We start from the raw sequence: 26,868 nt of genomic DNA, 5'->3' as shown, positions 1-26,868 counted from the left end.
TTGGAATTTTTTATCTTTCGCGAGGGGTAACCGATTAATATTGATATTGCAATGAGGTCTACTTATATGGATAACAAACAGGTGTAATTATGATATCATGCAATTTCAGAGACAAAATGCAATAACCATGCAATTTTTTAAATGGTAATGAAATGACTAATGACCCGAAAAACAAAATTGTTGCCACGGCAACAGGTCATCAATCCTTGATTCAATTGAGCTTATACTTGTTGATTGTTGAAAAGTTAAAAATCGAGTGTGCATAAGCATATGGCTTTATGGGTAAACGTTGAAAAAAAAAATAATTTGTTCTTTAATTAAATGCATTGCTTTTAAATGATCGTTATACCATAACATAACACATTTTGACTTAATGTTTAGAAATCGAAAATTTATTTCAAAAATAAAACTTATTTTAATTAAATTAAATTCAAAATAAAAGGGACAACAAATTTCACATATGTAGATATTTTATAAACATTCGATAGCTAATTTGTTTTCCTGTGCGTTGTTGTCATAGAATCTTTTGCACAAAGCTTATCCATTTGTTCATTATAAAATGAATTGAAATTAATTCGATGGACAAGGTTGATAAAACGATCCGATGGATTGTCTGACGCCACGTCATTGATTTGCTTTAGAAGTCCAATCAACAATCCCGTAAATTCCAAATCAAAACGTTTTACTCTTTCTGAAAACGTATCAGTTGGGGCAAGAGAAGATTCCGTCTAAAAAATTAAATTATATATTTTGAAGATCTTTGTATGTCATTAAAATATGAGGTTGGCTACACAATGATTTAAAGAGTACATTGCCATATTATTAGAAGCAAGCGTAAAAATACATCTTTTTGGTTTATGTTGCCCATTTTTTAAAGTTTTTTGGAGTAGGTATCTTTTATTTTTTTTTTGTCAGATATGTATGTATGAACTTATCATGTACATGTAAATAATGAAATTCATGCTCGGAGAATTACCAGATGGGTCGGATACTAACATTTTCTTTATCGAGGAATAACGTGAAATTCTTTATTTTATGGACCCATCATGCATAAATACCATCATGCATAAATACATATATAGGTTGTACTGGAATCTCTGCTCGTCTGATCAGTACAATACGTTCTTAGGAGTAGTTTTTTTTTTCGTAGAAGACCAGACGAGCGGAGCTATTTAGTATTCACAGTACGTTATTCCAAAAATCAAAAAACCCCTAACATTATGGATTATTCTGCTAAATCAGGGAAAACACCATAACGTGTGACAAACACACAAATGAGCTGGAAACGTGTTGATCCTACGAAATCGTAATGAGCTCGAGGCTCGAAGCTTCCTTATTAATGCAAAATAAGGATCCTTGTCATAAAGTAAAAAATTTCACGTAATTCCTCGATACAGAAATTTAAGCACTATATCGACCTGGTAATTCAACGGCCTTGGATACGTTATTTTTACCAAACATGATTATTTTTTCATTTTTTAAGTAAATCCGTATTCCGTATCTACATGATAAGTAGAAGTAAATGAGACAAAAAAAAATTGAAGATACTACAAACTTTAAAAAGTGAGCAACATAAACCAAAAAGAAGAACTTTTTTCACTTGGGCCTAATAATATAGCAAGGTACTGTAAGTACGTATTCTAATCTCTAATTTTTAATGAAGATTATCATATACTTATGAATCACCCAACGATTTTGGGTCAGCTTAATTTTGGATATGTTTTAAAAACCAATTGAAAATTATGTACCTCGTGTTTTGTGTGGCCAACCAAGGCAAAAATAAATAATTGGTATATTAAAAAATTAAACAACTCAATAATAAAAAATCACTCAAAAGAAGACAAACTAGTAATAAGAAATACCTGTTTCTGACTCGAAAAATCTGCATCCGAATCAGAATTATTATCCTCATCATTGCTATCACAAACCATCGATTTTAATTCAGCATCAAGGAAATGTCGTTGTGATTTCTACAGTATTTTTTATTAACATTTCAATGCGAAATTATTCAAAATTTATCAAATTGTAGGTAACAGTTATATCTTTAATTTGATGTTTGTTTTATCATGCAAAAAAAAATAATAAATAAATGATGATAGCTCCATTTAACTTTGCCTACATTTTAAATTAAAGACATAATGTCTCCGAAGCAGGACCACTATTCCGGTTCTCTTATAAACTGAAATGATACATTTATCATCATTAAATTTAAAAGGTGAAATGATTTGTTCATCGAACTTATCACAGAACCAGAATTATAGCTCCCACGAACTTTTTTTTGCCAATTAAAGAAAGTTAAAGTGTGAGCAATAAAATCAATTTGAGGTTTGGAAATTTGAATTCATTTTTTAGATGAAAAACCGGTTTTCAATTTTTTTATTAAATGAGTTTCTTCTTTAAAAAAATCTTCAAACATTTGAGCTGAACGAAAAGATTTGGATGATGACAATAATCTTTACTTTTTGACAAGCTGATGGCTACTAATGTTAACGCTTTTTAACTTCTTATTTTCTGTAATTTTATATTGCTTTAAATAAACTAATAATAATAATAATAATAATAATAATAATAATACTTTTTGACAAAAGCACTTTTAATGACTGAATCACTAATATGTATCTTATAAAAAATTTGTGCATTGAACAAGACATTGTCGAGAAAAGACACAAACAAATAATTGAAAACCAAGTAGTTTTATTTCTTGTAAAACATACATGGTGGAAAACTAAACAGCACTCATATCGACATTTTTTTAAGTGTTTAAATATGATAAAAAAAAGTATATAATTAACAACAAATTACATTTTATGTCTAAAATTAAAAAAAAAATAATAATGAAGAAAAATTCAAAGACTGAAAAATGTATTTAAACTTCAATAGCACTATAAATTACACGGTGTTACAAAAATGAGGTTTTAAAATATACGCGAGCGGAGACCTATCAGGTTTTGTAGAGCTTGTCGCACTGAATACGAAACGGTATTTGAAAATCCCCTAACACCCCCAAAATCTGGAGTTACGGGCAAAAAACGGTTTTTTGGACCTTCACCAATTGAAAAAATTCTAGCTTCGACATTTTTTTACCCATTTTCGATTTTTTTACAGTTTCTGATAGAAGATAAATATACCTTTTTAACTATGTATAAAACATGTAACTCGGTTAAACCACTTAGAATTTATAAGATGTCAAAGTTCAAAAATTCAATTTTTTTTGTCATTTGCCCAACTTCGGCATCAATTTAAAGTATATGTTTTCAAAACAACATGCTATTTAAAAAATATATTCTAAAACTATATCTATTTCCCAATTGATCGAGGTATTTTTTATGAAAATCACTTCAAAATTGGCTTAGAAAAAAAAATTTTTCGATTTCAACCCAGATACAGAAATTCGAACTTTTAGGTATAGAACAAAAATGTTGTTTCGGCACTTAGTAGGATAAGTTGGACTCCAGGATTTGATGAAGGGTTTTTGTAGAGGAGCTAAATACAAACAATTTTTTTCTTTAGGAGGGGGGTCTATCTCCCCCCGTTTAGGTGGGAGGGGCATTTTTCTAAAAAAAAATTATCAAAATAAAAAAAAATTATTAAAAAACAACGGCAACACTTATAGTAATAAATGATACCATTTCCAAAAGGCAAAATTGTGCATTTGATTCTAATTATTAAATCAATATAATATTACCAATAGTTTTTGAAATAATCGATTTCAAAGTTGAAAATAGGGGAAAAAAATTTTTTTAAAACTCATTTTATACTATTTTTGTCCAGACTGTGAATTTTAGTAAAAAAATTACTCACACAGAAAACTGCCTCAATTGATTCCTTATCGAACCGTGAAAACTATATGTTTCTATGTCTTCTAGTTTTTGGGAAAATTGAAAAATTATTTTATCAGATTTTTCTTTTTTCAAAATATTTTTTGTTTTTATTTGTTTTTATTTTTCAATTTTCTCAAAAACTAGAAGACATAGAAACATATAGTTTTCACGGTTCGATAAGGAATCAATTGGGCAGTTTTCTGTGTGAGTAATTTTTTTACTAAAATTCACAGTCTGGACAAAAATAGTATAAAATGAGTTTTAAAAAAATTTGTTTCCCCTATTTTTAACTTTGAAATCGATTATTTCAAAAACTATTGGTAATATTATATTGATTTAAAAATTAGAATCAAATGCACAATTTTGCCTTTTGGAAATGGTATCATTTATTACTGTAAGTGTTGCCGTTGTTTTTTAATAATTTTTTTTATTTTGATAATTTTTTTTTAGAAAAATGCCCCTCCCACCTAAACGGGGGGAGATAGACCCCCCTCCTAAAGAAAAAAATTGTTTGTATTTAGCTCCTCTACAAAAACCCTTCATCAAATCCTGGAGCCCAACTTATCCTACTAAGTGCCGAAACAACATTTTTGTTCTATACCTAAAAGTTCGAATTTCTGTATCTGGGTTGAAATCGAAAAATTTTTTTTTCTAAGCCAATTTTGAAGTGATTTTCATAAAAAATACCTCGATCAATTGGGAAATAGATATAGTTTTAGAATATATTTTTTAAATAGCATGTTGTTTTGAAAACATATACTTTAAATTGATGCCGAAGTTGGGCAAATGACAAAAAAAATTGAATTTTTGAACTTTGACATCTTATAAATTCTAAGTGGTTTAACCGAGTTACATGTTTTATACATTGTTAAAAAGGTATATTTATCTTCTATCAGAAACTGTAAAAAAATCGAAAATGGGTAAAAAAATGTCGAAGCTAGAATTTTTTCAATGGGTGAAGGTCCAAAAAACCGTTTTTTGCCCGTAACTCCAAATTTTGGGGGTGTTAGGGGATTTTCAAATACCGTTTCGTATTCAGTGCGACTAGCTCTACAAAACCTGATAGGTCTCCACCCGCGTATATTTTGAGTGTTACACCGTGTTATTATGGACGAGTAAAGCAACAACTGATCTGTTTTTAAATTCAGTACAAGATTCTGGCAGCGAAATTGCGGGATGGAATACCATGCCACTTGAGCTGTGCTCCTTAAGTCATCCAAATTTTCTATTTTTGTTTATTTTATGACATTGTCAACATCTTTCCACAGGTTCTCAATCGGATTGTGGTCAAAACTCTGTGGTGGCCAATTTATAACTTGAATTTGGTTTTCTCTCAGCCAAGTCTGGACTGATTTGGCAGTGTATTTGTGATCATTATCGTGAACAAATCATCAAGTAAATAACATATTTTCAAAAGGTTCCATACCGTTTTTATGAACTTATTACGAGTAAATTCGTCGCTGTACATTAGGTGGTGTCAAAGTGCTCAACTATGGAATTTTCCAATGTACCTTATAGCTTTTAAAAGTTGCGTTTACAATTTTCGTTTTTATTATTATCCTTGGCTCGCTCAAAATATAGGAAGAAATCGAAAAAATTTGAATTTTTAGAGATTTTTGAAATAGGTACATGTTTTTTATTGCACCGTTTGGATACACAAAAATAAATATATTAAATATTTTTAGGCTTTTTCGTGAAAGATATTTCCAAGAAAAAACTTCTAAGCTTATCTTTGTAGTAAAGAAGCTGCGAAATTATAAGCGAAGGAAAAAAATCATTTTTTCATATAAAATCGTTTTTTTTTTCTTAACAACTTCAACCGATTTGAGCGAGCCAAAGACGAACGATATTATTTTTTTTTACATATGCTTAAACCTTGCAAAATTAGAGTACTTTTTTTCCGCCATACAAAAGTGACACAACCTACTGTACATTACATTTTTAGAGATATTTAACGGTTTTTGCAGATGTTCTTTTGCTTATGGTGTTTTCAAATTTCTTTTGTGGTTTACATCATTGTAAGCGTTATAAATCATTTTTTTTCGAACAACCCACATCCTTGGAAATGCCAAGAATACACTTTCAATTTTCAAACATGCTGAAAAAAGCATTCCTTTGCAGTGAATACTCCTTCCCATAGTTAATTCTTATTTAATATTATTAAAATGCTTAAATAGTTAAAAGGACAAAATTTTCTTAACTGTTTCGTTTATTTAAAATTGTAATTAGTGCTATTTATATTTGCATGTGAATAAGCTGGCTCCAGTTAATAGCATTTTTTTTTGTGTTTCATTTTGGCGACAAAAAACGGTGCCGTTTTTTTCTCAGAGATGTAAAAGAGGAGTGAGATGTATTTTTTTTTTTTCAATTTTAGTTTCTTAAAAAATATAATGAGGATTGATAAAAATTATGAGAGTACTATTTAGTTTTCCACCACTGTATAGTATATACCTTATCTAAAAGCAAAATAAACTTTTTTAAAATTACTTTTCTTTGAAAAAAATTATTTTTTAGTTCATTTTTTTATAAAAATTTCTTATGAGACAAAATATAATTTACATCACAATACCGAACATTCGGAGCAATATCAACTTAAATACTATTTTTTTTTAAATATTGGGCTTTCAGATTTCAGGATAACATTTCAATAATTGAGACTAAACATAACCTTATATACTAAAAGGTTTTTTTTTAATACACTACTGCAAAAAAATTAAGGGATCAAAAAAAAAATTCCAAATTTTTGGGCAAATTTCAACAGGCCGTAACTTCGAAAGAAATGGTCGTACAAGAAATCGATAAAGAAGGAAATTGTAGCTCCAAGTATCTAGTTTTTGGATTAGAACTTTAAAAAATTTTAACCTCTGCGGTTTTTGAGTGATCGTACAAGAACCAGCAACAAAAAATTTTCAAAATTTCAAAAGAAAAAAAAAATTTAAAAAAAAATTTTTTTTGAATTTTTTTTCTCTTGAAAAGTTTAAGAAAAAAAATTGAGCTTTTCAGAGCAAAAAACGTGATCCTTTAATTTTTTTCAAAAATTCGATCGAGTGAAACAAAAAAACGGCTGGCTGGATTAATTAATTTTTGTGGCCATATTGAACTGTAAAAGGCACACTTAACATTAGTGCTTTCCTCAATATTTTCGATCTAGCGCTCGATTTTCCAAAAAACCACCAAAAGCCCTTTTTTTTGCATTTTCAAATTCAAGTGACAATAAGAAAAAATTTTTTTTCGGAAAAGCAATGGCTAGTCGTTAAGGAAAATTCATTGACGTTCTTGAAACCCACTTTTAACTTTCTGTGCGATCATTGGTTGCTGAGATATCGATAATCAAAGACAAAAGGATCCTTTTCCATTTGAAGATCGATATCTCGGCGAGAAGTGGACGTCTAGAGGTGTTCAAAAAACCAAATTAAAGCTAAATTTGGTCCTTATAGTGGTTAAGCTGTCACGCCCGTAGACAAAAAAAAAAACTAAAAAAATTTTGAAAATTTGTTTGTTGCTGATTTTTGTACGATCACTCAAAAACCGCAGAGGTTACAAATTTTTAAAGTTCTAATCTAAAAACAAGACACTTGGAGCTACAATTTCCTTCTTTATCGATTTCTTGTACGACCATTTCTTTCGAAGTTACGGCCTGTTGAAATTTGCCCAAAAATTTGGATTTGGATCTCACAAAATAATTTTTTTATTAATGTTGGTGAGGGTTAGGGCCCATTTATTCAGCTTAATACAAGCTACAATAACTTAATCTAACTTACGGCCATATTATTCACTAGTTTAAAAAATACATCTGGATGTAAAGAAATTGAAATGCCAAAAATAAATCCAAATCCATGATATTTACTATCACACAGAGAAAAAATAGTCATTTTTAACTATTTTTTAACTATTTTCATAGTTAAAATTTTTTTAAATAGTGAATAATATGGCCGTTAAAAAACTTGTTTATAGCTAACTGAGGAGGTAATCGGGACATTTAGGAGGCGGTGCACAGTGGACCGATCCATACATGCTAGACGTAAAAAAAATCTTTCTCTCGGTTTAATGTTTTTATTTGACACAAAATGTCATTTAAACACGATAGTTTGAAAATTGTTTTTTTCTGCATCTTTACTTATAGTCCAATAAATGAAGCTAAAAAAAAGGGGGTTACCCTACAAAAGGTCCGGTAGTTCTAAATTTTTGATATGTTGTTAGGTATGGTTAGTAGATAGAAAAACCAAATTTCCACAACCACGCCCCCTCCGCCCCCTTCAGCATCACCGAAAAACCATAGAAATCTGGCACTTTTTTTCACTTTTATGCCCATAACTTTCTTCTGGTGCATTTTATTGAAAAAAAGTTGTTGGTAGACTTGTAGAAAACATAATTTCCTACGAAAATGACCTTGATAGTATTTTTACACAACCAAAAACAACGAAGTTATGAAGCTTCCAAAAACATGTAAAATTTCGGATTTTGCAATATTATCAGTTTCTTGTCACTTAACAGTGCTATAACTCTTTAACAGTTGACTTTTACGCAAAAGTCTTCATAATCAATCTTATAGACAATTTAATTACATAAAATAAAATTTAACCCACTTTGATTTTGTGAATCAAATAACCGAGTTAGGGCTAAAATAGTAAAAAAGTATTTTTGATAGTTTTCGAAAATTTTTTAATTATCCATTAAATGAAGGATTTGTATCCCACAAAAAGTCGGGTGGTTCTTATTCTATATTTAATCAGATTCTAATGGTAGATTGGAAAAAAATTCAAAGCCACGCCCGCTTAACCATACCCCAAAAACCAACTCTGCATTTTTTCAGTTTTATGCCCATAGCTTCCTTCTGGTCATTTAAATGTGAAAAATTGTAGAACACAAAATTTTCTACAACTTGCACATAGAATATCCACCAAACTAAGAATTTTTTAAAAATACAATTTCCGATTTTATTTATTTTCAGTTTCTTACCTGTTTACAGCGCTATAACTTCCTAATTCTTAATTTTTAGCCAAAAATCCTTTTGTAGGGAATTCTTTTTGATGAATACAACTTTATTCTTTTGATAAGAACCAGGTAATAGGTAGTAAGTATTTTTATTTAATAAAAGTCATATTTCTTAATAACCTAGTTTAATATCTCATGCGCTTATAAAGCGGTGGGCTATGAGTGGACGAAGGTAAAAGAATTGGTATATGAGGGACAGGGGTAGCAGGTGGGGAAATATAGAAGTAATAGGTGAATTATAGAAGATGGTGAATTATGAGAAAAGTTGGCTTCGTTGAATTTTTCTTCAAATGATTTTCTCGATGATATCTGATCTTCTTCTTCGTCATCTTCCTAAAAAATTCATTTATACGATTTTGACAGGATTGTCCACAGCAAAACTTACAGAATGTGGAACATTTAAGTCCCTCTTTCCTGCATCTGCCAGCTCCAATGCATTTAGGCACATAGGTATTTGCATGACACAGCTTTCATCAATTTTTGGGGAGCAGGATCTTGCACAGTTTTAATGGGTTGCAATACGTGGCATACTCTCGTCCAGCCCCATTCCAGAGGATTTTTCTCAATACCCATCCACGCCATGATCTGGTGATAAGTCCTGAGGAAATGAAAGTGTGCTGGATCTGTTGTAGGCGGTAGTTTGCACAAATTAAGTTTGTTGAACTAATCATAAATTTGAAATATCGAAGAGAGCTTAGAGATTGCCTACTGTCCTCTCCATATAAAGCCAACAAGATATGTTCTTCCGCCTCCGATACTTTCTGATCTCTGGCATTTGGGTCCTTAGCTTCTCTGCAGCTTCAAGTGCAGAGGGGTTTTTGAAACATTTTGCAAAATTTGTTTTTTTTTCCGAAAACAAAGATGTTTGAGGTGGTGTCACATTCACTTATGGCATGAATGGAATGAGTAAGACGTTCTCCATAGAATTGAATGTGAAAAATGAGAATTCATCAGATAAATTGATCCTCCCAGGTTTTCGAAGGTACACGTTCTCGGCCCTAGGTATAGTAAGTCGATGTCTTCCTCAAAAATCTTTGAAGCTCTATGGTACCTGCTTTAGATACTAATTCTGGCGCAACTGGAAGAAAGCATCCGTACGTTTGTGTTGAATCAGGGGTGGTTGTGGTTGCATGTTAGTAGAAACTTAAAGTAGCTGCCCCTCGTGGTGACTTGATGAAAAGCCAAGGGGTGTAATCATATCAATGAGAAGCTTAGGACCTTCCTATACATATACACTTATTCTGGTTAGAAGGGGGAAAGCAAGGATCGGGGACGAGCAGCAGCTATAACAGCATGGGATAAGGCCAAACATTTCCTTTTCCATTTATCCAAAGGACCACTCTTATTCTTCAGTATTACAGTTTCAAAAAATAGAGGATGGGTACTCATCTGTATTGTAAACTTTAGACCGAATGACTTCCAAAACTGTGCCTGCAGCTGCTTTGACTACTCTCAACCTTTTAACCTTCTCCATACTTCTTAGGCAAACAGGATTTGACTGTTCTATTATCCATTTTATAATCACCCGTATTGTGATTAACAACTGTCAATCGATTGTTGATAAATACTAAAATTTGGGATTTTTAAAATTATAGGAAAACTGGTCAACTGGAATTTTGTAATTAGATTTCTTTATAATGACTACTACCATTCTCTGCTTTCAAAACTTTTTTTAATTATGTAATAAGATATTAAAATTAAATTTGTATCAACTATCGATTGATAGTTGTATATTAGGGTGGTCCTTATTTAACTCTTTTTCGAAAATTGAGTGCGACGCCCCCTAGATTGGTTCCAAATCAGGAAAAAAAATACCTTATTTTTTCCAAATTTTTATCTCTGACCCTTCCTGGCCCTATTTTAAGAAGTTACTATAGCAAAGGCTATATTCTGTGTCCAGTGTTGGGTTAATGGCGGATTTTTGATATAAACTTCTTAATTAAATATGGTCAGGAAGGGTTAGGAATAAAAATTTTAAAAAATTAGGGCTTTTTTTTCCTGATTTGGAACCATTCTAGGGGGCGTCCCCACTTTTTTGTTCCTAAGGACCACCCTATTGTATATAGCAATAAAGCTGAACCTCCTTCAATCGTAGGTACTTGTCAACTCATCAACTCATATAAATATGAAACTTCATAAAACTGAAAAAATGCAGAATTGGTTTTTGGAGTATGGTTAAGGGGGCGGAGGGGGCGTGGCTATGAATTTTTTTTCAATCTACCATTAAAACCTGATTAAATATAAAATAAGAACCACCCGACCTTTTGTGGGATACAAATTATTCATTTAATGGATAATTAAAAAAGTGTCGAAAACTATCAAAAATACTTTTTTACTTTTTTAGCCCTAACTCGGTTATTTAATTCACAAAATCAAAGTGGGTTACATTTTAATTGTCTATAAGATTGATTATGAAGACTTTTGAGTAAAAGTCAATTGTTAAAGAGTTATAGCACTGTTAAGTGACAAAAAACTGAAAATATTGCAAAATCCGAAATTTTACATGTTTTTGGAAGCTTCATAACTTCGTTGTTTTTGGTTGTATAAAAATACTATCAAGGTCATTTTCGTAGGAAATTATGTTTTCTACAAGTCTACCAACAACTTTTTTTCAATAAAATGCACCAGAAGAAATTTATGGGCATAAAAGTGAAAAAAGTGCCAGATTTCTATGGTTTTTCGGTGATGCTGAAGGGGGCGGAGGGGGCGTGGTTGTGGAAATTTGGTTTTTCTATCTACTAACCATACCTAACAACATATCAAAAATTTAGAACTACCGGACCTTTTGTAGGGTAAAACTCCTTTATTTACTGGACTATTATTTCAGGCGAAATCTGTCATTTCTCGAACTAGCTGATTTCCACTTTTTGTCAAAACTTGCAGACAAAAGCTTAATTTTATTTTTAATCTGCTTGCAGATGTCGATATTTTCATCTGAAATGCTATATTTATCCAGAACATGTTCAAAAATTTTAACATTCCGGTTTTTCTTTTGATTCGAACGCCAAATGCCATAAAACTCTATACGTGAAATTCCAAATTATAGTTGGATTCAAACCAAAAAAACATGCCTTGCAAATTGGTGCGAAAGAAAAAAAACATATATTCTTTAACTAGACATGACACTCTTTACAAAAACATATAATTTATCACGACACTTTGACATACTCATGACATAGATTGTCTAAAACAAAATAATATTTTTAACATTTTTGACCACAAAATAAGTGTTTCACTGAAAGCTCATTTCCAAGACAAGTAAACGGGACACAAGATATCAAACATGTAAAAATATTAGAGAACAAACCGACAAATACACCTGCCATTTGTTTAAATTTAATTCTTTTTCTATTCAAAAATATATAAAAAATTTCATTTACTTTGAATTGCCAACATTTTATTCAAGGAATATTACAAATTGAAAGTTTGAGTTTGAAGTGACAGAACTTTTTATTTAACCAACCAAATGTCAAGTGGATTGAAGTTCTAAGATCAGCTGGGTATTCTTATTGTTTACAACCGCATGATCAACGGTGATTCGCAGTTGACTTTTTACGTCTTGCATGTATAGATCGGTCCACTGTGCGGTGTTTAAAAAGGGATGTGCTGATGTAAAAATCAAAACATTCTAGGTTCGAATTTAAACTATGCAACATTCAAGCAAAGAGTTCGTTTGAGCCATAAGATGTACGGTGGAAGGGCACAAAAAAAAGTCGAGAATTTCTCAGATTTCGGGGTAAGTATTTAAAAAAAATGAAACTATAGACAGTTTGACAGTCAACAGATCCGGTGAGAAGTAGGTGAATAAATAGAATATTGCATTTAATTCATCGTTCTTATAAAGTTTTCTGATTAATTAGTTTAAGATGATCTTGATAGGAATTTAACCAAAGGGACAACTTTTTAGGCACAAAATAGTATTTTGGTCCATATGACACCAAGGTTTCGAATCGTATGAACGATGCACAGTGCGGTATTTTGACCTAAAACATGATCATAAATCAAATTTCTCAATTTTGCCCCCCAGGATTAAGAATACATATGTCCCATAACAGTTAGATAACCAGGCTACTTTTTAGTGAAGTCTATCTATAAATTGGTCAACCGGGTTCGCGACACAATCAGTTGCAACTTGCAATATTTTAGTAAACACGGATTTTTTTGCGATTTAAAACAAAAAGGGAATTTTGTAAGTTTTTTTTTAACTTAAAAGTGATTTTGGTGATAAATTTTGATACGGATATCGACAATCAATGTACGTAGTCTACAAAAAAATTTGTTTGTATGTCCAACTCTATTTTTTCATACGGAGAGTTCGAAGTTGTTTTTTTTTTTTAAAGATTAGTGTTTTTTTTAAATAGCGCAACACCTCGCAACATGGTCTAACCTGTATATCATTAAACTGCTGGTTATTTGATTTGATTTGATTCTTTATTTAGCTTTAGCTATTATTTACAATATTTTGTTAAAAAACTAATAAAAAGAAAAAACTTAAATACTAATTAACAATAATTAGATTTTACATATGAGATCAACATTTTTTTTTTAAATATTATCACATTGTTATCTACTTTTAATTCATTTGGCAGATTATTAAATAATTTAAAACCTTTATGAAACAATATATTCTGAGATCTGCTAGTTGGTAGAAATGGTAGTTTAAAATCACCTCTGTTTCTTAACTGATATGGTTGCACATCGGATACATAAACTATCTTTTTAAATAAATAATTTGGCAGCATATTATTTTTTATTTTAAATATAAATATAAGTACATTCATGATTGTTCTCTGATTTATTGTAAACCATTGTAAAGTATTTAGCATTGATTGTATTGGTGTTAACCTATTGCCCATTAAAATACACCTCATTACGCGAATTTGTAACTTTTGTAATCGCTCAGTCATTTGATTATTACCTAAAAACAGTATTGTTGAACAATATTCAAAATGTGGCTTAATCATAACATTATAAATTTTTATTGCACAACTTGGCGATAATCTATTTCGAATTCTTTGGAAAAAGCCTATCTTCTTTGCAATTTTGTTACAAATGTAATTTATATGCTTCTGGAAACTTAGTTATCTATCTAAAATTACTCCTAAGTATTTGATTTCATTTACTTTTTCTATATTATTTTCATTGATAATTATATTTTCAGTTGAATCACGATTAATTATAATAGCTTTTGATTTATTAACATTAAGTTTTAATTTATTCATTTTGAAGTACACTTCTAGGTTTTTTAGATCAGCATTAAGTTGATTGATGCATTCGCCCGCTGTGCTTCCCGAAACGTATATAAGCGTGTCATCTGCAAACATTCTAGCCTTCGAATGTTTTAGAACTTTCTCCAGATCATTGATATAAATGATGAAAAGAAGTGTTCCCAGAACTGCTCCTTGAGGCACTCCCAGTCTCACTTCTATACTTACAGAAATTTCGTTCGCTACTTTTGTATATTGAGTTCTTTTTGATAGGTAACCCTTAAACCATTCGAGTTCTACTCCTTCAATACCATATCTTTTCAGTTTCTAAACTAGTATGTCTCGATCGATGGTCTCGAATGCTCTTTGAAGGTAAAAAAAAACCGAAACTACAACCTTTTTTTCATATACATCGGTTTTCCACTGTGTCACAACCAGATTTAAAAGCGACTCGCAGCTTTGTTGTTGTCGAAATCCTGACTGATAGTCACTCAAGTAGTTGTTCGATTCCAAAAAGCTTTGTAGTTGTTTATGAACAATTTTTTCCAACACTTTACTTTCTGTCATAAGCATGTTTACCGGGCGAAATTCTGCTGGATTTACCGTATTCTTCACTTTTGCTATCGGCACAACAGTAGACTTCTTCCAGTGCTCGGGAAATATTCCGCTACTTAGTGAGTTGTTTAAGACATTCAAAAAAGAAGGCCCCACAATGTCCATAGCACTCAATAACATCCTAGTTGACAAACCGTTATAGTCTTTTTTACCGTTCATGTTTTTCATTATATATTTTAACTCAGTCATATTTATTAATTTGAATTTAAATAAGGTTTCACTGTTTATATCAATTAAGTTTTTGTATGTCTCAAAAGGTATTTTATCATTTATTTCCTCAACACTTTTCACAAAAAAGCTATTTAACTTGTCAGCTATCTCTTTCTTGTTTTTTAAAGTTATGTTTTCACATATAATGTGATCTATCTCACTTTTTTCTTCATTAAGCACAAGCGATTTTATTGTTCTCCACATTGTTTTTTGGTCGTTAGATTGATCAACTTTTTTGGCAATGAAATTATTTTTTGCTAGTTGAAGATCACTTACGTACTTGTTTCTACATAACCTATAACTATTCCAGTCTTCAGCACTATTTGTCCATGTTTTTGAGATCATCATCTTACTCTTAGCCGCTTTAATTTTCTGACTGAATGATTTTGAAGTTTCATTTACGTTACTGTAAACTAGATTTTCTATTTCATTGTTTATCAATTCACTCCAAAAACACTCTCATGAAATGCTATATATTTTATAATTTCTTTATTAACATTTGTATTGGCAAAACTGGTTTCAAAAAATATTTCTAATGTTTCGTGATCACTGATTTTCAACTCTTTTATTACTTTGGCTTGTACATTTTCATAGTTTGTTACCACATAGTCTATCAAAGTAGAAGAATTTTGGGAAATTTTCGTTGGTTCCGATACAATCTGTTTATAAGAAACATCTGAAATGATTTCACAAATTCGTTTTTTGTACGTACTGTTTGAAAACCAATCTATGTTGAAATCACCCATTTTGCTAACATTAGTATAATAAGAACATAACTCTTCAATTTGATCTATAAAAAAAGTCACAAAAAATGTTTTCAGGTGAATTTTGTTTGTGAGGTGATCTATAAATAGCCACTAAAATCATACTTATATTTTGTCTTTGCACTTTAATCACTAACCACCAAATCATTTTATTCAATGCTACCTTAGAAATTTCTTCCATTTGCCAATCTTGTTTTATAAAGAAAAGTACTCCCCCAGTATGAGATGAAATACTATCACATCTTACTACTTTATAATTTTTTAGCTTTATTTCAGAGTCATTTATGTTTGATGTTAGATGCGTTTCCGTGGCACATATGAAATCAAAGTCATTTTTTAACACTATCACTTCCAATTGGTTTAAATTTGTTCTTATTCCACCAATATTTAGACAAAGGCACTTCACTAATGATGTTAATTGCTAATACAAAATCCTTTCATTTTCAATTTTTATGGCGAATTCCTTTCAATGCAAAAATCGAATTTTCGGCGATCTCGAAGCGAATGTTTTCTGAAAATCATGTTCCATAGAAAAAAAATTCGCCTCAAACGAAGCAGAATTCGAATTTTTTTTAATCCCTCTTTTTTGAGAGATTTACACGGATTTGCACACACACTTGGAACATTTGACATTTCTCAAACGTCAAGCTGAAAGATTCCTTCGTGTTGTTTGTTTATCTGAGAATACCAACTTCAAATAATGAGTAAATTATAATCGAATATCGTGTTTTTATTGCGCAAAAATATGAAATAAATAGAAAAAAACAATAAGCGATCAAAATATAATTTTTCTTGGCATAGTTCTTGTGAAAAAGTCAAATTACTGTGACTTTTCTTCTCGTGATTGTCTTCAGGAAATGTTTTCTTTGTAAAACCACAGTATACGGCCAAAAGAATTAAATTTTTAGTTCATCTTCACTCAGATCTTAATAATATCTGCAATTTCCTATTGATTTGGATTAAATTAATTTTATATTATGTAAGAAAATAAACAAAATTATTGATCAAAGGAATCTCTGGTTTTATTTTACAGAAATTGTTTTGATTTCAGCTTGACGTTCGTGTAAAAATTGTTGTCAAATGACACAATCGCAAAGAGAATTCGGTTTGTTTTCATGTTCCTTTTTAACACCAAAAATTCGAATTTTTTGAGGCGATTCTAAAAATTGAAAGGAATTCGACATTAGTTTGCGCTTAAGTGTACGACAGCTACTGTCTCTACAATCATGATTTATATCAATGTCACTTAAGTTAAGTCTTTCTTTCGCTTTTTTACAGTTTATACATTTTACACTATCATTTTTACAATCTTTGAATGCGTGACCCTCTTCCCCACATTTTGCACATACCTGGCAACTCCCTTTACAATGCGTGGATGTATGGTTGAAGCCCCAACACTTAAAACATCTCAATACATTTAGATATGTAGAACAATCTTGCATTTTAAGAGAGATCTTTTTCATGTACTGAATTCAAAACTGTTTACAAATTTATTCCTATCACGTCTAGTTTTTGAGCTATACTCATCACTTTTTTCGGTATAAATGCCTATATTTCCGCAATTCGACCGAAAGTGAACTGGCATCACTTTTCAATTTCACGTGAAATTGATCTTCGATCGATTTCGAAAACTTCGAAAATGCTTCGAATTGTCAAAACTGAAGGATCATCCATTTTTATTTTTTTTTTTTCTAAAGTTAAATTACTGCTACTTTGAACATGGATGCAATTTTATTGGCAACTTTATTGGAAAAAAGCAGAATCTAAAAGAAAAAATAAGAAGTCACATTTTGCGAGACATATGAAATATGTAAGTGAAATGCAGAACATGGGCGATATTATTGAAAATTTTCAAAGCAAAATTAATTAGATAAAGTGTAAAGCGAATGAGGTTGCAAACACAGAGGCAGTGATGAATTATTATATTTCATGCCTCATGTGTATTTATTTTATGTATTTTGTATTTAATTAACAAAAATAAACATTACAAAACAATAAAAATATAAGTTTTGATAATATTTTGTCCAAAAATTGGAGATTCATTGAAAAATAACTTGGTAGTTCACGAGCAGAAACAAAGCGAATTGAATTCGATCAGAAAATCTAAATGAACGAAAAAATGTAGAACACCTAATTGCACTATCGGCAACGCAAGTTAATACTCAAAAAGTGAAATGCAGAACGTAAAAGTCTCAAAACTAATTTTCAATGAAATTATTTTGATGTTTAATCCGAAATCTATATTTTTTAGTAATATGTTCCTTGAGCTCCCTAAGCCCCCCCCCCCCCCTCAATACGCCACTGCTCATAACTTAGTCAATTTGGATCCAATCGACCAAAAATGGTATGTTTCAGTTTTTTTTTATTTCATAGGAACTTTGATATTTATTAGAATGATGTCTTTAGTATTTGACTAAGAATTACCAGGTTATCAAATAATGATAAAAAATGTCCATAATATTGCAAAATTTTATACAAAATCAATTAAAAAACGAAAAAAAAAATGTCTAAATTTCATCTTTTAAACTTAATTTCTCAAAAACTATACAGGGTGATTCAGAAGTAATGTGCCAAAAAGCTGGAGCGTGTAGGTTGGGTCGAGACAAGAAAAAATCATACTGGAGGGGAAGGGGTCTATTCCCCTTCGTTTAGCGGGGAGGGGCAATTTATAAAAAAAATTACTTAATTTGGAAAAACAATTATTTAAAATTAACGGTTACACCTACAATAACGTGCTATACCTTTTTGTAAAGATAAAAACCTAGTCTTTTACAAACATTTTAAATAAAGCCATTTTATGGGACAGTTTTTGAAAAATTAATTTTCAAAATCAAAATTTTGAAAAAAAAATTTCAAACTATTTTTTTTCAAAATTGTATGAGGTATTGCACGTTATTGTAAGTGTAACCGTTGATTTTTAATAATTGTTTTTCCAAATTAAGTCAATTTTCTAAACGAAGGGGAATAGACCTCCCGTACAATTTTTTTTCTTGTCTCGACCCAACCTATACGCTCCAGCTTTTTGGCATATTACTCCTGAATCACCCTGTATAATGAAACAACTTGAGCCCAAAAACAAAATAAAGAATAAATTACTAGCTTTAAGAAAAGTTATAGAACAGGTTTGTACGTTTTTTTATAACTTTATAATTTTTTTCTCCTGACTAATCGGGGTGTAAGTGGGTAAACACTTAAGTGGGTTTTACTGTACCAAGAAAATGAAAATTTTTCCTTCCGAATAACTTTTTAGTCATTTGGTACTTATTTGATGTGAAAAGTGTGCCCGAAAATTTTGGCCAGGTTTTAAACCAAAATACCGCACTGTGCGATGGGAATGGTTTGATTTTAAAGTAAGTAGTAACAGGGAAGAGATATTATGCGCTTACCTGCGTAGGTCATTGACTGGCATTTGGTAACGTTTAATTCTAGACAAATTTTAAGACACCAAACTAAAAAACTGTCGAGGTCAGATTGAATAAGTTTGGAATCATTTGCCGATGACATTGTGGACTTACACTTGAGGAACTCATATTGTCTAGGGGATATACTACATAAGTGACTTACAGCGGAAGCTTATGATTTCGTTAAGGATGTATTTAAAAATTTTGGGTATATGAGAAAGTTTGCCAATGAGGCAGTAATTTTTAGTGTCATTTTTTGCCCGTTTTTTTTTTTATGAATTGGAGCTATAAAAAAAGTTTTTGAAATTTTGGGTTGAGGGAGGCGTCAAAAATTTTCTTATGACGTTATCACGTAAAATGATCGTCCGTAAAACCGACTTTACAATCAAGGGCTTTTTTGATAAAAATGTATATTACAGCCATACTTGACTTGGATAGAATTCTGATAACAGATACCCAAAAACTGCAGAATTATGTGTGTAAAACTACATTATTTATTCAGATTCCCGGAAATGAAGTTTTGACCATAATTTTTTATGTCTCAAAGTAAACCGAAATATTTATGAGAATATATTGTAGTGGCCTCGATTTTTGATCATAATATCACCAAAAAAATAAAGTTTTAATCTAAATACACCTCAAAACCACCGTACCCGGAATGACGGTTAAGTGATGTACGCTACTTATAAATAAAACTTAAGCTAACTTATAACATGCATTTAATACATATTCATTAAGGGGTTATATCTAGTTGTAAGTTAAACAAAAACCTTCTTTTTTGTGGATTTTTTGTGAAGATGAATTTAATTATATAAACATAAAGAATACATATCCATATAGCGAATTAAATGTATTAAAATAATTCGTTGTGGATTTAAACAAATATTGGGTTCCGTTATTTTTGTAGTAGATCTCCTAGACGACCTCCAAAAAAAGGTGTCTGGCGGTGAGCAAGATATCTCTGATCCAAGTCACTTAAAATTTAAAAAACCAAAGGATTCATTTTCAGGATAGACCAATGCAGGCAATGAACTAAGGAATAGTCAAAATTTTGATTTTTGACAAAATGGCGGCTTCCCAAAGAAAAAAATCGTTGTTTTTCACGAAAATTTACACTTTAAAGTGGCTTAAAAAATCGAATTATTGTCAAAAACCTTTTTCCTTCGTTCATTACCTGACAAAAGTATCTAAGAAAATTGTGTAAAAATTTCAAGCCGATTACTCCAGCCGTTTTGAAGATACCTTTTTTTTGGAGGTCGTCTAGGAGATCTACTACAAAAATAACCGAACCCAATATTTTTTTAAAAAATTTACAAAAAAGGTTTTTTTTGCACTTACAACTAGATATAACCCCTTAAAATAGATGTGGAATGATAAATATTTTATGTCAAATTTAAAAACTTTCAGCACCATTTGTACGTTAGAGGTTAGAAATTTTTGGTACGATATGTGTCATTTTTCTTGGGAAAACTTTTATTAATGTACGAAAAATAACAAAATTTAATTGTTTTGTAAGAGATGAACAAATAAAGAGGATTAAGTAAAAATGATGTTTAGAAAAGAAATATTTAAAAAAATAGTTTTTCAGTTATGGACATGTCCAGGAACGCTGTTTTTGAGTATATTAGATGATACACTGAGGGAAAAACTAAATTGAAGTTGAAACGTCTTTGTTTCAAAGATGAACTACTTTGAATTGTGACTTTAAGATACGAAACCATTAAAAATGAACCTTTGCCCACATTGATTTTAAAATTTTCATCTTCAACGCAAAATCATTCCGAATAATAGTTAAATCAATGTGGTTTTCATTGACTTTACGTTGTTTTATGGTGGCTTTTCTCTCAGTGTATAAAAAAATAAATGAAAACTTTTCTAAACGAAACGTATATTCCTAGATGCGTGCCTATTATTTTAATTGGTAAATGAGGAAAAAGACTTTAGTTAAATAATATTATTTTCATTTAAAAAAAATGCCTGGACATCAAATTTTCCACCTAATTGATTTTGACCCATATAAATTTCGACTTTACAGAAGAAAGTTTAATTTAATCCCTGTAAACTACACACCTTTCAGTTAGACTAGCATTTTCCCAGAGCGGCAAAATCGGGTAAGCAATAAGCACATTTAAATAACTATTTATTAACAAACTACTCAAGCCTTATGTTTATTTATTTATTTATTTATTTATTTATTTATTTATTTATTTATTTATTTATTTATTTATTTATTTATTTATTTATTTATTTATTTATTTATTTATTTATTTATTTATTTATTTATTTATTTATTTATTTATTTATTTATTTATTTATTTATTTATTTATTTATTTATTTATTTATTTATTTATTTATTTATTTATTTATTTATTTATTTATTTATTTATTTATTTATTTATTTATTTATTTATTTATTTATTTATTTATTTATTTATTTATTTATTTATTTATTTATTTATTTATTTATTTATTTATTTATTTATTTATTTATTTATTTATTTATTTATTTATTTATTTATTTATTTATTTATTTATTTATTTATTTATTTATTTATTTATTTATTTATTTATTTATTTATTTATTTATTTATTTATTTATTTATTTATTTATTTATTTATTTATTTATTTATTTATTTATTTATTTATTTATTTATTTATTTATTTATTTATTTATTTATTTATTTATTTATTTATTTATTTATTTATTTATTTATTTATTTATTTATTTATTTATTTATTTATTTATTTATTTATTTATTTATTTATTTATTTATTTATTTATTTATTTATTTATTTATTTATTTATTTATTTATTTATTTATTTATTTATTTATTTATTTATTTATTTATTTATTTATTTATTTATTTATTTATTTATTTATTTATTTATTTATTTATTTATTTATTTATTTATTTATTTATTTATTTATTTATTTATTTATTTATTTATTTATTTATTTATTTATTTATTTATTTATTTATTTATTTATTTATTTATTTATTTATTTATTTATTTATTTATTTATTTATTTATTTATTTATTTATTTATTTATTTATTTATTTATTTATTTATTTATTTATTATATATAGATCTCGAAAAAGTATCCATTGTAGTTTTTTTAAATTGATTTCCGAGTTCCTGAGTCAAAGTACTTAAGAAAAAATAGTGAGATTGAGTGTCCATTTTGGCTGTGTAAACCAGTGTTATAAGAAAGTTGACGGAGAAATAATTTTTAAATTAATTTTCTTTTGCAAAAGCACACAAGCTGTTTTCTTATGACGTTATCACGTAAAATGATCGTCCGTAAAACCGACTTTACAATCAAGGGCTTTTTTGATAAAAATGTATATTACAGCCATACTTGACTTGGATAGAATTCTGATAACAGATACCCAAAAACTGCAGAATTATGTGTGTATTATTTTATTTATTTATTTATTTATTTATTTATTTATTTATTTATTTATTTATTTATTTATTTATTTATTTATTTATTTATTTATTTATTTATTTATTTATTTATTTATTTATTTATTTATTTATTTATTTATTTATTTATTTATTTATTTATTTATTTACCGCCGTTTACCCATACATTTTCTTCTTGATTGTGAAGGTATGCAAGACAAAGTCGAACATCCGAATATATTTGTTGGTATCGTAAGCGAGATAGAATATAACATCCATGAAATGTTTTGTAAGTCTAGCGATTGGAGGGAAGAGAGAATCTAGAAAAGCTGTTGATCTTTTCTAGATCTTTTGGGTTCTGCAAAACCCAGAGACAGAAATAAAGGTTATTTTTATAGTTCTTTTACGTCTTTTAACAATACAACAGTTATTTTTTTTCTCTATAATTTAAAAAGTAAAATAATGTTTTTTAAGATATCCTATAAAATCTTCAAAGATGATTTTAATAATTCTTTAGTATTTTTCATATGTTTTTATAATTGACATCATTTTGTACAGAAAACCCATGGGATTTGTTGATGGTGGTGGCCTATATATGTTCTTTGAGCTTGTATTTGTTTAAGCCTAGTAAGCAGATCGAGCTTAATTTTGACATTTTTATCACCGATATTCTACACTATTCTTATGATCGATAAATTTTGACATGTAAAAAATGTACAGTTTGAAACTAAAAAAAACTCGGCTCGGCTTAATTTTTGAGAAAATTTTCTATGAGAGCTAAAATTTAGCTGGATCTGCGTACTAGGCTTTAGCCACAAAGGGGAACTTTAATTATTTATATTTATTTATTTTAAAGTAATTATAAATTGCAATGGTCACTTTACAAATAATGCCGTGCTTAATAAATTTCAAAATAATATTGCACTTAAGTCGATATTGCTCCGAGTGTGCCACATTTACACATGTATGTATTTAGTATGTTATAGGTTTCATACAAAAATGAATTCTAACTTACTTGAATGAATTCACAAAATTTCAAGCAAATATTGCAAAGTTTGAAAATGGAACGGTTTAATAGAGTTGGATCAGTAAGCATGCAATTCTTCAGACATGAATCAAGAAAGTTTTGGTGCACAGCTAAGACCTCATCAACATTTTCCACCTTAATCATAATAACGAGAAACAAATTAAAAACAAAGTATTAAAGAAAATGTGGTAGATGAATCGGTAAGTAAAAGTAAATTACCTTTCCCATATTTTGAATAAAAATATGCCAATTGGGTTCTATGACTTCAATCATCATGTAGTATTCCAAGTTTTGAACAGCATTCATCATCCGCTGACGTAAAGTGAATGCAGATCGGTAAAGTTCAGCAGCTTGAGGTGAGAACTTTTTTGCCGTACTATTTTCTTTCCAAACCCTTTGATAAATAGCAACAAGTAATGTTAATTTAGAAAAGGCTTTTAAGATTTCAATTCAAAAATGTATATGTTATTCACCTAAGGGGTAAGAGTGCAATTAAAATCAAATATTCAACTTCAGGGGGGTCATTCCGTAATTTTTAAAACGATAATCGAATCGATGATAATCGTTTTACAGTTTGAGAATCTTTAAAGCTATTTTAAGTCAATTCTGATTCAATATTTCCTAAATAGTTTACATAAATAAAAGTTTTCGTATCCTTAGAAGTCGTATTAGTGTAGGTGATTTAGTAGTTGCCTGTTACCCGGGTGTCCGAGGTTCGATCCCTGAAATTGAAATTGTTTTTTTTTTTTTTATTTTCTCAATAATCGTCAATAAATAAACGATAGCTAAGTAGGTCTCGTTTTTGGAGAATTTATTCGTTTTTGGATGCAATATTTGATTTTTTAAAAGTGTTTATTAATTTATTCCAATCACCGATTAATTTGCAAACTCCACAAACAAAAAAAAATATTAATGATTAATTTCTACAAATAACCATAATGTTAGAGTAAATTATTTTAATATGTGTATCGAAAAACTAATCGTTTTTTAATACAAGATATAGGCGGAATGTATGTTGAACGGCGGCCGTTGTTTAAATTAATAGTTTCTTATACTAAAACGAGCGCTTCTTTGGATAGGCGAAAGTTTTGAAAAAATCTGTGAGAATTATTATCAAAATGGTAATGTGCACTTACATATGCGTTGGAAGAGACAAAGGATTTGATTTGTCTCTGAGTTGCCTTCTTATTCATATCGTACCTATATAATTTTTGAAAATTTTCATTTTCCAAAATTAGTGCGTTTAAACGTCGAAAAATTTTGCTATAGCTGGATCAATATAAATTTTTTTAATGACCCAAAAGTTAAAACTTACATGCATTGAATATACTTTTGGAAAATGCGTAAAGTGTTTTGTTACACATATTAAAATAATTTACTCTAACATTATGGTTATTTGTAGAAATTAATCATTAATATTTTTTTTGTTTGTGGAGTTTGCAAATTAATCGGTGATTGGAATAAATTAATAAACACTTTTAAAAAATCAAATATTGCATCCAAAAACGAGACCTATTTAGCTATCGTTTATTTACTGACTATTATTGAGAAAATAAAAAAAAAACAGAACAATTTCAATTTCAGGGATCGAACCTCAGACACCCGGGTAACAGGCAACTACTTAATCACCTACACTAATACGACTTCTAAGGATACGAAAACTTATTTATATAAACTATTTAGGAAATATTGAATCAGAATTGACTTAAAATAGCTTTAAAGATTCTCAAACTGTAAAACGATTATCATCGATTCGATTATCGTTTTAAAAATTACGGAATGACCCCCCTGACTAAATGTGCCATCATTTTTATCGTTTGCAATATTGAAAATTGATTGTAATTTCACTTTTTCCAATTTTGTCTTTTCATATTTTGTATACTTACTTGCACAATTGCCGCTCAACGTGTTTACAATAAAAAAGTTGGCGAAAAAGCATTTGATACTTAGAAATGGCAATATGATTTAGAACTAACGAAACAGGCCATTTAACCTCATATCTAAACGCGAAGCATTCCAATCCTACCAAATCCAACCTATCATGAGACTGCCAATACTCTAAAGAAAAAAATAAGCAGAAATTTTCAATTTTCCAACTATAAAATTAAAATTGTATCTACTCACCTTCTTCATTATTGATAATTTTGGACATTTGTGTTACCAAATCATATGTAAGAAGCTCACAGTGCACATCGTCTTTATATGGATCATGTTTTGCCGAAGAAAGACGCAACGTTAGCCCTAAGAGATTCTCCAATTTCATTGGCAAGACCTGATCGACATTTTTAGCTAGTTCTTCTTCACAAGCATCCATAAACTGTGTTATGAAATCGCCCTGATGCAGGAGTAAATATCGCTTCACAGACATAAGATGTCCCATAAGATCGTTTTCTTTCAGAAGAACTTCAAGGAGATTTTTCGAAGCAAAGCGATAGGCGTTCTGAATCACGGTTATATGGTTTTGATTCGCAGGAGAAAACTGAAGATTCATTGTTTGGGGTGGAGTTACTTTTTTTCCACATTGACGAATAACATTTAGATATTTTCCAGTGCGCAAAATAATGTCTGACACTTTTTCCAAAAAACGAGGAATACGCTCACGACGGATCGTATATCTTTAGCATGCAATGACAAAACCGTTAAATATAAAAATTATTGATAAAATCGTTAATTATAAAAAAGCTTAATTTTCTTTAATAGTTTTTGGTAACTGTTTGTGACGGAACTCATAAAGTTAAATAATCAAATAACTGTACAAACTTTGCAGATATGAAGAAGCTGAAGATGAGCTCTTTATTATACACTCCTGCTCAAATTTAATGCACATCCTATTTATTTTACAGTAAAGCCCTACTATTACTTTATGCCACAGTATCATGGTTATAAATCAGACATTAGTGATCTTAAATTCAAGGCATGGAATAAAATGTTTGTGGGGAAGATTTATGGAGAGATTTGCTGAAGTCTACCTGTTAACCCGCGAACCTTTTGAGAAGAGTCATATATTTTCATGGAGTAAAATCTGCTTTACAATATCCGGTTCCAACAGGGGCGTACGTTGAGTTGTCGGGTCCCCGGGGCAAGACTAAATTTTAGGGCCCCTTTGATATAGAAAATAAGAACAATAAATTATAGACCCTACTTTTTTCTTGGTGCCCTGATGTACATACCAGAGAACCAAACGACTCGAGTATTTTAATTAAGTATTTTTCGGACTTACCGCGACAATTAAACTTTTAATCATATAAAATATGACAACGGCTCGACGTTTCGATAAGGTTGCACTTATCGTGGTCACGAGATGACCACGATAAGTGCAACCTTATCGAAACGTCGAGCCGTTGTCATATTTTATATGATTAAAAGTTTAATTGTCGCGGTAAGTCCGAAAAATACTTAATTAAAATGTGTTCAAA

General features: G+C 29.5%; 1 protein-coding gene across 3 annotated transcripts in view; it reads right to left on the bottom strand.

The window, feature by feature from the left end:
- Positions 1–370: 370 nt before the first annotated feature.
- The window catches only part of LOC129908811 (gamma-tubulin complex component 2 homolog), a 90,488-nt gene continuing 63,990 nt past the window's right edge, over positions 371–26,868 (bottom strand). For 2 of the 3 annotated variants that reach the window (XM_055985596.1, XM_055985598.1), the window contains exons 7-12: positions 25,577–26,067; positions 25,339–25,510; positions 23,672–23,846; positions 23,441–23,587; positions 1,863–1,970; positions 371–728 (exon numbers count right to left, since the gene is read on the bottom strand). In XM_055985596.1, the coding sequence (XP_055841571.1) occupies positions 489–728; positions 1,863–1,970; positions 23,441–23,587; positions 23,672–23,846; positions 25,339–25,510; positions 25,577–26,067 (1,333 nt within the window). In that variant the 3' untranslated portion in view covers positions 371–488. The remainder of the gene's footprint in view (positions 729–1,862; positions 1,971–23,440; positions 23,588–23,671; positions 23,847–25,338; positions 25,511–25,576; positions 26,068–26,868) is intronic. The other variant, XM_055985597.1, reaches the window with a different exon arrangement.

The sequence above is a fragment of the Episyrphus balteatus genome, chromosome 2 (assembly GCF_945859705.1).
Source record: "Episyrphus balteatus chromosome 2, idEpiBalt1.1, whole genome shotgun sequence".
Lineage (NCBI taxonomy): Eukaryota > Metazoa > Arthropoda > Insecta > Diptera > Syrphidae > Episyrphus > Episyrphus balteatus.
Note: the sequence above shows the minus strand (reverse complement) of the source record. Positions and strands in the feature narration are given on the sequence as shown.